Below are 12,947 nucleotides of genomic sequence, written 5' to 3'. Positions count from 1 at the left end.
CTAGTGCAAACAGAGGAAAGGGAGTGACTAAGAAAGGAAACCATAATAGAGCAAAGATTCACAGGACATCAGAAATCAGATCATGACAGAAATTGACAACACGGTAACCAGCACTGCTGCAAAGAGGGACAGAAAAGCTAACCATATATCAGAGATCGTGAGAGTGAAAACAACTGATTGATAAGCCCCCTTCAGTAACACATAGCAAACATACAATAACTGACCAACACCTCTCACTGCAATCATGCATCACTTATGCATCACAATTTGCACTCCAGTGGACAAAATGATTGATTGTGTAACAACTTGGCTAGCCTCATGTCCACGAAGTGGACAAAACAAAACATATGGGAGGAGGATTAGCCTAGTGGTTAGAGCAGTGGACTATGAACAAGGAGACCAGGGTTTGAGTCCAGCTGTCACTCCTTGTGACCTTGGGCACGTCACTTTACCCTCCATTACCTCAGGTACAAAAACTTAGATTATAAGCCCTCTGGGGGATAGAGAAATACCTACAGTACCTGAATGTAAACCGGTGTGATATCTCAATTGAGATTGAATGTTGGTATATAAAAAAACAACAACAAACATTCATACTATTACATAAACATGTGCCACAAACAGCACATGAATTCACACTTTCATCTAGTTCCTTGCATACACCTGCATTCAAACAAAACAATAAATGTTATACCCACAGGCTGATTTTGCATGATGTGCCAGAGCTGCAAGGTTCACTTCTAGGCTTTCTCACAGCAGTCGGAGCACCATGTTGTCTAAATGGAGCCTAGGACAGTGTTTCAGAGGCAGGGTGCTCTGGCTGTCCCCCCGCCCCCCTACTAGGATGGGTTCTGGACTGTTTAGTACTGGTCCGGGAAAAAGGCAAGGAAAAACATTTCAGTCAATATGTATTAAAAATTAAACTATAATATATCAAATAGAAGTTTTAGCTTTAATCATTGAATATCAGTTCAAGTATGCATAGATAGGACACATCAACTACACATAATTCCTCCCTCCCCACTTATATGCCATTCAGAGATAAAAATTGCAATATAAAGACAAATACTTACAGGGATTGGCAGGAGGAATTTCCAGAGTATCTCATCGAGACCTAGATGTAGCTTTGGAATACCATCTGGTGATAGGTGGGCAGCCTTGGTCGCTGGACATTGAAAAGCATTGGCCTGGTTGCATGGTAACATAGTAAATACTGGCTGTGCATCATTGCCAATGATCAATCAGGAATTGATGGGGTGTGGCATGAGAGATCCATATGTGGCTACTAGAGTGGCTCTGTATAGCAGTTTATTTATTTGTTGACCCACAAGTTTTCTCCTTCCATCCAGCTCAGTAATGGTCAGCATCTATTTGCTTACAGCACCATGAGCCTTCATGCACAACTACCCTGGATTTCCCCCCCGATTTCATAGCCCCTTATCTTGCTCAGCCATTGCAGTGGCAGTCCTTGGGCAGGGGACACAGAACGTGGCTCCCTTTGAAACCCGGTACATGTATACGTTAAGTTAGCCTGTAGGTGTCACCATTGAGAGACAGTTGAGACTTTCTTTCCTGCAGTGGCTGCGAAGGCCACCTACACACCAGCCCCAGCAAACCAGGAGAGCAGAAGCTGGGCCCAGGAACAGAACCCAGGTCTTCCACCTACTAGTATATGCCACTGCTCATGAACCACCAAGGCAGGCAAGCTCTACACACTAATTTAAAGGGTCCTTGTCTATTTTACATAGTTGATACAATAAAAGATTTCAATAAAGGACTAGTATAAGAAGGGTAGAATGTGCAATCTGACTTTCTACACATTTGGCTTGACTTGTCAGTGATGGAATTGTGGTAAATGGTAGGGATGTACAGAAGGAAAAAATGTGTTTTGATTCGGTTTTCGTTTCGCTGGGACCCAAATTCGTTTCATTAGTTTCATAGGGGAAAAAACCAATTCGTTCATTAGTTTCATTTGTTTTTTGCTTGCCATTAAAGTCAATGGGGGAAGTATTTGCAGCCTATTTTTGGCTGCAGAATTGGGGTTTTCTTATCAATTCTGAGGAAACTCCTGGGGAGCAATCATCAGAACAAGAAAAGAGCTCCAAGGTACTTAGACTGTGGCAAAGTGGCACCAAAGTGGCATAAATAGCCTAAGGCACTGTAAAGGGACAAAGGGGTACCAGGAGTGGCAAGAGTGCTTTAACAGAGGTGCAAAGCAGTAGTGAGAGTGTCAAAAACACACCACAGCTTCAAAAGAGAGCACCGATAACAGTTGCATGAACCCTCGAAGGCAGCACGACAGGCAAAGTGAAAAGACAAGTGGCATCAACATCCTACAGCACAATGAAGGGGGAACATAGCAAGCAGAAAGAGTGTCAGAAAAATCCACAAGGCGCTGATAAAGGGACAAAGCAGCAGAAAGAGTAGCATCAACACACTGAGGAACCATGATAATAGCAAGAATGCCACAAGACCTTGCCTTGATGCCACCCACCACGAGCACAGGGCACGAGAGAGGGAGTCCGCCGTCCTCGCATTTCTGCGGTGCCGGGACGAACCTATGCTGGCGACCGCCGCGTGCCTCTGGATGCACGGCGTATTCAACCAGCGGGCCCGCGTCCTCCTTTTCTCATCCGCCGGGGAGCCGGGAGCCGAGGGAACGCCGGCTTCCCTGAAAGGGAGAAAGAGGGTGGGCTGGTCATCCGGCATCCCAGACAGATCGACATGCCCGGGGCGGGGAAATCAGCAGGTAGATGCCGCCTGCCTCCCTGCCCCGCCGCATGGGACGCGGAGCCGTCCGGCGAGCACCCTTCCCTCTGCGAGTTCCAGGTACCTAGCGCTTTTCCCCGCGTCCCGCTCTATGACAGGGCTGTGAGGTCACTTATGGCTCACAGGAAAGGGCTGGTTGTTGCTATGGATACTCCCACATGGCCTTCTGCTATTTCAAACGGCCGCTAAGAAAGCACTGCGAACCAAAAGCATGAAACTAATATGATATGTTTCATTTGTGGGGGATCGCCATGCATTTCGCGAACCCACAAACGAACAGGGACTTATTCGTTGCGGATTGCACATTCGTTGCACATTCGTTGAAAACGAATGCACATCCCTAGTAAATGGCGAATGAGGGAGTAATGCTCCTTTTTATGACAATTTTTTATTAATATCTAGCCTTAGGCACGAGAGTATTTGATTCTATAGCACATCTGGAATAGATGAGTTTGAAAGATTTCCTATTGATGCCTACTTAAGGGTGATATGGGACACAAGTGTTATTAGTCTGTCTTCTGTACAGGTGTCTAGTACTGCTTCATGTATGCCACACATCACATCTTTGAAATTTGGAAACTCAGTATTGACATTTTTGACTAATTATTTTTTCTTTAACTTTTGCTTTACAATATTTTTTACATATGGCAAACTATCAAGTTGCAATCCTAGATACAAAACAAAGTGGTCACAAAGGGATAGATTTTCAACACATCTTAGCTAGACTCAGCATTTGAAAATCTAGCTGTTATTGTTAGCCACTCACAAAGTGGGTATTTCCAGAGGTGGAGTTGAGTTAGTGAGAAAAATTAAGCCAGCTCAACCCAGGTGCAGCTATTGCAGGTCTCTTTTCAGCCGCAACCTTGCCAAGCTATACTGCAGCTGGAAATCAGATTCAGACATAGGCAGCGAGCTATAGCAACTCTTCCATTTGCTGAACATCAGCCCCAAAGAGCCCATATAGAAATCAGTAAGAGAATTTTTTTCCTAAAATAAAGCATATCTACTGTTACAATTAAGTCTACAAATGAAACAGGGCAAGATATTACTAAAAAAAAAGTTGCACTGAGGGAAAAAAATATTAATAAATATATACAAAAGCTATATAAAAAAAATCCTCTTCCTTCCCTCTCCCAAGAGAAACAAACAAAAAATAGAAAACCTGCCTTCAGCAGCTGGCATTCAAAACAGCCTTTCACATCAAGATGTAACCATATGAGAAAGTCATTATTTTAAATTTGTGGAATGCTAGAGATACTCGGAGTGTTGGTGGTTATAGCGTCACCTTTTCAATCTGTAATTTTTGCCTAGAAACTAGTGGGCTGGTCGTAGAGTAGATAAACTGCAGCTGTATGTAAACGCAGCAACATAGTCCAACCTATCTCTACAAAAGTTCAGGAATTTCTTTTCTTCTTGTCTGTGTAGCTCTTGAGACATCTGGGTACACGCAAAATTTTGGACCTGTGAAAGTCACCTTTTTTTTCAGTGGCGGGACCCATCCTTTGGAACTCGATTCCAAACTCCCTGAGATCAATTATGGACCACAAGGAATTCAAGAAGGCTCTAAAAACCTATCTATTTAAAATAGCTTATGCAGGAATTGAGGAAGTGAATACCTCTCCTCAAAGCTCCTTATAATATCAGTATCGGTTTATGATACATATCTGGAGCTTAATAGACTATTTGTTGCTAACTACATGATAATGAGGACCTTGATTTCGTAATTCTTCTTAAATTTCTGACTTTTCTTGTTTTGTTAAAAAAAAATTTCTTTTTAGTTAAGTCATGCAGAGTGTTAGGGATTATAATTATATAATGTATTTTTTTTCAATCTTTACTATTTCCTATTTATTTATTATGTTTTTTATTTTCTTTAGTATTATTATTATTTTATCTTTTATAATTTGAAGTTGTGAACCGTTTTGGTCGGATACCCTCCGTGAAAATCGGTATATAAAATGTTTTAAATAAAAAAATAAATAAAAATGGCTTCTGGAAGTCTGACCGTTTTCTAAAATGTTGTTGTTTCTAGGGTTACAGTGAGACACTAGCAATCTTCATATCTATTGAACTCTACTATGGATGCATAGGACACCCCAAACATTTCATAAGCTCTGAAATACAACTATGTGTCCATTGCTGCAGAAGTTTATGATCAGACTGGATCAAACAGACATAGGTTACAAGAATGTGCCAGAATTTAACAGATTTTGGAAAAGGTCTTTAACTTGTTAAATATAGTTGTAGCATGGATGCAACTGAATTATTTAGTTGACTGCTGAGAAAACAAAAAACATTCTGTGGATTGAGCTTCTCCATGGCCTGAGGAGTTTGGCAGTCTTCAAAATTGTCAATTCACAAATTTATTTATGAGAAGAAGTCTGGGGGTCTTCATTCCTGATTGTCCATGGAGATCCAGGTTAGAGCAGTTACACAGGACGCTATCATTCATTTACACTTAAACCACTTTGGCCTTTTCTCCAAGCTCTGGATCTCAGAACTGTTCAGTAATGCAGGCAGTGGTGTTGTCCCACTTAAACTCCTGCAAGTCTATTTGGGCAGCCCTCCCTAAGAGGGTAATTGGAAAATTGCAGATACTGCAAAATGTAGCTGCCAAGGTAATAAACTTGTAGCATTTGTTGGGAACGAGCTATGCCAGTGCTGATGCTCCTCTTTTGACTGCCAGTGATATTTTGCATTACTTTTCATGCTCTAGCTGGTTTTGAACCAAGTTACCTGGCAGCAAAAGTAGTGTATCATGTGCCCACGAGAGTATTGCGATCCAGTCAGGAATTAAGGTTGCCCTCTGTCAAGACAATATGTAAGGCTAGGACAATGGAGCAAGCTTTTTCAGGATTGACACCTAGTCTATAGAATCCATTGCAAGTATCTATGAGTATTTTAGGTTTTTTTAATGATGCAATTGGAGTATAAATGATGTTTTGTATAAATTAATCTAATTTTTATTGTTTTAAGAAAGTGTAATAGAGGGGGCAGTTATCACATGATTTCAGTAGTTGTGTAAGGGGGCAGTAGCCTCAAGGGGTCTGCTTGCCAGCAGTGCCAGTCAGAGGTCTCCATCCAGACTTTGCCCCAAGTGTGGGGTCAATGCAGTGAGGTGTGTTAGTGTCATTGGGAGGGGTTGTAAGTATGTATAAATACCTCTATGCCCACATGATGCAGAAGGGTTCGAGCTTGGGGAATTGAGACTCAGTCTTAGCACAAAGATAAAAGTGTGTGTGTCTCCTTGTGGAGGACATTTGGAAGCCTTGTCCCTCCACAGGGAAAAGGGCCAGGAGAAGACAGTGGTAAATTGTGCCCAGGGTAAGTGACTGGGACCTGAAGGAGAGGTCTGTCAGGCCTTCTGAGGGGAAGGAGCCCAGGAGGAAGAAGTTCTGGGATTCCATAGAGAGTTTGGAAGACGTGTTTCTGAGGAGATTTTTGAGTCTGAGGAGCCCCGTAGATAAAAGCAATCCACAGAAACTGCTGGATGAGTGTACTGAGAGACTAGGCCGGCCTGGGAAAATCCAGAACTAAAGACTGATCAGGCACTTCAGTCAAAGGCCCTGGTGAGGAGCAGAGGTGAGAGACTGAGGAGCAGAGGAGAAGATTCAGACACTCAAAAGGGTATGTGAGGGCCCAGGGAGGAAGGACATGGGCCTATAAGAGCCTATCTGCTTGGGGAAGTGTGTGAGAAGGTGAAAGAGACTGAGCTGTTTTTGGACTCATATACCATGGCGCACTACTTGCTGGTGTACCAGAGACTTTGGATTTTGTTTCCTGACATCAGTTTTCAGTAAAGACTTATTCTGAATAACAGCTTTGGGGGTGAAGAGTGATTTTTGGTGTGACTGACTGGTGAGCAGTAGAGTCCCAGGGTGAGGGAAACCCTAAGGATCTTGAAAACCGAGTGTTTTTTCCCCCCTCTGTGCAGGAACCCCGGGAGGTCATAAGCCTTGCATGATCCATGACCCTCCCCGTGTGTCCCCTGTGCTCAGGAGCTGACTGGGAGGGACTACATTAGTATTTTGTGCATATGTGATGGATGTCATCATATGTGATGCGTTCTAAATTAGTAATGTATTGGGATATGTGTGTGACAAATATGGTTAGTCGCGGGGATGGGGGTGGGTCCACAGTTTCTGGTTTTATTTTGTAATTATTATTTTTATTCAGCGATGTAACGAGGCCGATGTGATGATTTTCAGAATTGGGGGGGGGGGGGGGGGTGTGGATGGATCTTGCTACAATTTCTATTACTCTTTTAATATTGTAATCTACCTTGGAGTGGCCTCGGTTGTGGATGGCGGAGTGTAAATTATGTACTTAAATTGAATTAAACATATTAATGCAGAGATATCTCTCTCTGCATTGCCGGGGTATTATTTGGCCTGGATGCATATAATGACATTAACCGAAAAACGTGCATCAAATGGTGGATGGTAACCTTATTACTAGTTCAAAGGATAATCACAAGAGAAAAAGTGCCTGAAGACATGTTTGCAGAATGGCATGATCTCTTGGGCTCAATGCGACCTTTGCAAGGAGCCTTCCACAGCAGAAAGGGAAGATGGAGGAATATTCCACGTTATTTGGGATTCCTTCTTTAACACATACAATGCTCAAGAGAGCTGACCCTGCAGAGGCTTGAAAGGGATCAGGGGATCTACCTTAGGTGGAAGGGTGAACTGAGATTTGAGGAGAAAGGAAAAGGGAGGGGGATGAGTCAGTGAATCGAAGGAAGAAGAAAGGGGAGGAACACATTTTATTGAGGAGTTTAAACTTGTGATCAGAATTAAAATTCTATATGGAACAACTGAATGGAGAATTCTGGTTTGTGTTCTTCATATTGCAAAATAAAAAGAATGTTTGAATACATAAAAAATACAATCCAGTACATTGAACTTAGTTTTAAATTGATAGTTTAATTACTTGAACATTTGCTAAAATATGAGGTCCATATTCAGTCACTGTATGGCTCTGCTAGTTAGCTGGATAAACTTACCCAACTAACTAGTGCTGTATATTCAGTGGTGCAGCCTCATTACTGAATATTTCCAGCTACCTTAAAGTTAGCCAGATAAGTTTATTCGGCTAACTTTAAGTCAGCTCTATGGGCCGACCAGAGTTATCCGGACAAGTCACCTAGCTATCTCTGAATATCGGATGACTTATCTGACTAATTCAACTCCTCTCAGTTACACCCTAGAACACCCCTAACTTATCAGGATAAATTCTAACTGGCTAATAAGTTATCCATTTACATTTTCATTTAACCAGCTAAATGCTTTTGAATATGGACTTCTATATTTATACACCTAGGAACTTATAAGTCTAAAAGCGTGTAGCAAACTTCTTAAACATTCATGAAACATTCCCTTGGTGGGTATAACAGAAGAGAGATGAACTCTTAATGAAGATTGTTTACTAACCTTTGGCAAAGAGGCACGGGAGCCTGAACTCTGTGTGGTCATAGTCAACACAGTGGTGATGCCCAGCCCCACCCTCGCAGGAGCAGCATCCATGTTTATCCAAAAAGAGACCCAAGACAAGATGACAATCAGCAGGCTGGGAATGTACATCTGGATCAAGTAGTAACCCATTTGTCTCTCCAGGTGGAATTTCACTTCAATGCAGGTGAACATACCTAAATAGGGAGATCCAGAAGGGAGAGATACTGAAGCATCAGGATGCACTGCAGTTTTCTAGGATGACCACAGAAGAGAACAATTTTGCAGTCCATTATGGGTGAAGCAGATGCAATTTTTCAAAAAATACAATACCAAATGTTTGTTGCATTGTTTTGACTCCTGATGTGATTACCCATTATGTTTTACATTATGAGATTTCTTATGATTATTTCTGCTATAAAAACCTGCAAACCCCACCTTCTATTTTGGTACTACTTTCATGAGGTGTATATGTTATAGCAGTCATTTTTTCTCAGCAATCCCACTGTGGGCTATCCAAAAGACAGAAGTATCTACAATACCAAGCTATGCACATAGGGCGAGATTGGCTGAAGGATTGTTTCTCCCACTTACACCAATGGGAAAAACCCTTTACTGTAGTATGCATTCTTGGTTCCTTCTTTAACATGAGATGGGCACAGAGGTTTTGTCCCTTGGGTGGGGGAGAATAACCTCCAGGGCCTATTAGTGTGGGAACGCATTCTCTTGTAACTCCAGCTGATAATAAATAAAAAACAAGACATTCAACTGATGTTCCCAAAGACTTCTCCTTTACTTGAGGTAGATGTCCACTGTAAGTATGTTTGAAGGTTTCAGGAAAAAAAACAACCTTTTTTTATCCAGTTCAGGACTTAAACTTCCGGTGAAATACAGTATCCCTTGCAACCCAATGTTCACATTTGCTTGGAAAGGTTATAAAGACCCAAGACTAATCCAGTGGTGGATAGAGGCCCGGGTAGGAACTCGATGGAGATTATATAAGAGAAAGGAAAGGACTTATTCAGGTAGATATTCATTTTGCTTCTGTATTTGAGAGGGCAATGTTTCCATAAATATCTCTTTGCAAATAAAATGAAGATACTACTACTTGAATAAGAAAATCCTTTCCTTTAACATAATTTCCATCAACCTTTGTTATTTACACTAGGAAACTGTCTTCTACCCAGCCATCACTGGAATATTCTTGGATCTTTGTTAACTTCCCATGCGAATGTGAACACTGGGTTGCAAGGGATATTGTATCTCACATGAAGTTTACTTAAATATAACCCCTGTTTGTAGTTTGCATTGGTGCAAGGGCACATAGGGTTCTTGGGGCCATTTTCCAAAATCCAATCATCCAGTCTTTCTCATACAACTCTCTTTGACCCCAGGGCTTGGTTCTTTTACTGGTGCAGGTGGGGGGGGGGGGGGGGAGGAGGGAAGGGGAGAGGAAAGATTCTCCTCCAAGGCCCTGGGTAGCAGAGGTGAAACTATCTCTTTTACCTGGGAGAGGTAACCTTCTCTTTCTCCTCTCAGAACGTGAGTGCCAGTAAACAATGCAGAAGACTCTGAAGTAGTGTGCAAAAATAAACTTTATTGAAAGATTTTGTTGATAAGTCAATGGCACAGTTCATATTAGTTCTTATCACCACAGATGGCATGTACAGTTCTCAGTCTTTCCGCTTTACCTGTGCAAGGGTCTCTCTCTCTCTCTCTTTACCAGGGCCAGGGAAAACACTTACCCCTCCAGGGCTTGGATAAGTACGTTTCCCGGGTGGGCAAGGGTATTCTTATTTGGACAGAAAATCCCCTACAAAACTGGTAAGAAAAATGGTAAAACAGTCTTTGCACAGAGCGCAAAATCTCTTTCTCCCTGGGTTAAGAATCCAAGTAGAAGTCCTCAGAATATCTCAAAATGGACATACTCACAGTTCTTCAGAAGGTTTCTCTCTCTCTCTCTGTCTGTGGATCCCTCGCTGGAAACAGGAACCAATCAGGAACACCACAGTCTCTTCCTCCTTCAGGGCGGTAAGAAGGCAGAAAAATCTTCCTCCCAGGCCTTCTAACCAAAAATCTCTTTACCCCAAACCTGAGTCCAAACAACGGAATCCACTTGCAGCAGGTCACCACCATACCTCTGTCTCAAGGAAGGTGAAGAGGGGAAAATCTTCCCTATCCTGGCTCACCAAGGAGAGACTTCCCCATAATCTCTCGCCAGACCAAAAACCAGGGGGTCTCACAAGGTTTCCCACCAATAAAACTGGAAAATTCCCAAAAAACAACCTGGAAGGCAACCCCAACCAGCGAAGGATTGGACTGAAAAGGCAGCTTCCTGACCTTCCCGAGAAGCAGGCCCAAAACTCAACTGGACCAAAAACTCCCAAACTCCTCTAACTCCACTCAAGCTACACTGCCCCACTCAGGGAGAGAGCTGCTTTTATACCACAAGGAGAATGGCCATCCCAGCACCCTCAAAGGGAGGAGCTGTACCTCCCTTAATTACCTTCCCTTAATTACGATCCTGTCTGTTCTAGCTCAAGGAGTTAACTAGGGCTTCATGGTAATGAACCCAAAAGGTCATTACATAAACAAGTCCTGAACTGGACAAATCAAGGTGTTTTTTGAGCTCAGTCCAAGGGTATACATGACATCACCTGAAATCTTCAGGCAAGCTGATGCAGAGATCAGCTACTTCCCTTTCCTTCAATATTCTGGGGCTGAATTTCTCTGCTCCTTTTATGGGGAAGATTTAGACTGGAACTTTCTCTACGGGGGTCTCTACATACATTCTACTGGCGGACACCATCTACTACACAATTGAAAAGGGTATACAGGAATGTGTTACTCATGCTTTTATCCTTTAGTAAGGCAAAAGGCCTTTACAAGTACATCTGGCCCAAGTTGTATCTTTGGGAAAAATACTTACCATATTTGGCCCTTAGTCTGACGGATTTTCCTTCACTTTTGAATCAATGGCAATAATCCATAGGGACCAATTCACACTTTTATAGCTGGTGGGTATCTCCTGCATCGAGATAACTTATGTGCCGGAAAAGCATAAATTGACCATTTTGATTGGTCAGTTCCAATCAGGAAGATTTATATAAGTCTGTTAGTGAATAGGGTGTTAAGAGTACACAATTGAGATTGATTAATGTATTTTTATTGCACAGTTTGGTATTTTAACCATGCACTGTGGCATTTAGATCTATGATTTCTGAAGCCACTTGTGTTTACTTGTATTATGATGCTTTTTCTCTTATTTCTAATGTTCATTATTGTCAAGATCCTTGTTTTTCGGAGGCAGCCTGCAGGTTGATCCTGTGGTAAAGCAGGCAAGATTTTGTGGTCAAAATGTAACAATGTTACAGATCCGTAGTGTAATATATGTTCATGTACTGCTTTTTTAAGTGGTAAAAATGATTGAACATGGAAGGATAATGCTATTAGAGCAAAGAAACTATTCTTAGGTAATCCGATCACTGGACCTCAGGGGATTGTTATCTCTGTGAGGAATGTTGCTCAGTATACTGGTTAAATGCTTAATCCTAAAAAAAAAGCAGAAAGTTTTCGCCCTTTACCATTGCTAAAGGTTAAGTAATTATTTTCAATGCATATATGCTTCATTTTATGCCCTGCTTTGTATTCAGCTTCTTCCTTTCAAGCTCTAAGTGGATTAATGTTCTCAGTCTAGTGCGGTTATAGAAGACAAAAAAGGGATTTTCGCACTTTATTAAGAGGATGATGCTTGATCTGTCTGTCCAGCTTGTTAATATTTATACTGAGGCAGTCTTTAAAACCGCTCACTTCATTTCTGTACAAAACTAAGTAAATCCCCCAAATCTCGTGAATGTGAGAAATGTTTGGTCATTTTCTTCATTTTAATTCAATGCACATTCATTTTAATTCAATGAAAATGTAAAAATGGAGAGATTCTGAGGCAGGCAACAGATTGTATCATAGTAAGTAAATTCTGTGTCTGCAAAATGACAGAAATTACTGTCATACTCCAAACCCCTCCTTGGTGAACACTGAACAGAAATATATGTTAAGCAATTATGCTTTCTCCTCGTCATCTTCTACATATTTCCCCTTCACCTTTGAATCTTACTGAACCATTTTTGCACTTCCTCTTGTCACTAACATATCCAAAAAAAGGTCTTAGACCCCCATTTTGCTGTATTAGTTATTTTTCTTCCATTTGCACCTTTGCATTTCTGGCTACTTTCCCAGCTTCTCTTAGCTTTTCCAGATATTGTTGCCTGGCTTCCTCTTTCTGCAATCTCTTTATGAGTTGAGTTTGGTGGCCATGGTATGAAACTCTATTGCATAGTCTATGAGCGGCCTTGCACCTTGACGCTGATGCAGGATATCAGAGCCGGTGGCGGTTAGCCGACCGGGATTATCAAAGGCCTGCTTAAAGGCCCGGACAAAGAGTTGCAGATTCTGTAGGAGTGGGTCCCCACACTCCCATAGTGGGGAGGCCCAAGCCAGGGCCTTGCCGTCAAAGAGACCTATGCAATTCTATGCAACCTATGCAATGAGAGGTGCATAAAGCACTGATTAAGGAATCCTTGGCAAAGCTTGGGGTCCCCAGAGTATCACCAGGAGATGGAAGTGAGGAAGGAGAAGAGACCACCAGGGTAGGTTGTGGCACCGCGGGAGTGGCAGAGGCATTAAAGCGGGCATTGATCCAGTCTAGAGACAAGGCCAGCATCTCAAGAA

The 12,947-nt window shown here is 42.1% G+C and overlaps 1 protein-coding gene across 1 annotated transcript in view; it reads right to left on the bottom strand.

Annotated features, from left to right (window-relative positions):
- Window positions 1-12,947, bottom strand: part of GLRA4 (glycine receptor alpha 4) — a 189,598-nt gene that overhangs the window by 81,357 nt on the left and 95,294 nt on the right. Inside the window, exon 6 of the mRNA XM_029607369.1 lies at window positions 8,202-8,416. Within this exon, the coding sequence (XP_029463229.1) occupies window positions 8,202-8,416 (215 nt within the window). The remainder of the gene's footprint in view (window positions 1-8,201; window positions 8,417-12,947) is intronic.

The sequence above is a fragment of the Rhinatrema bivittatum genome, chromosome 6 (assembly GCF_901001135.1).
Source record: "Rhinatrema bivittatum chromosome 6, aRhiBiv1.1, whole genome shotgun sequence".
NCBI classification, from domain to species: domain Eukaryota; kingdom Metazoa; phylum Chordata; class Amphibia; order Gymnophiona; family Rhinatrematidae; genus Rhinatrema; species Rhinatrema bivittatum.
This window is presented reverse-complemented; position numbering and strand designations above follow the sequence as displayed.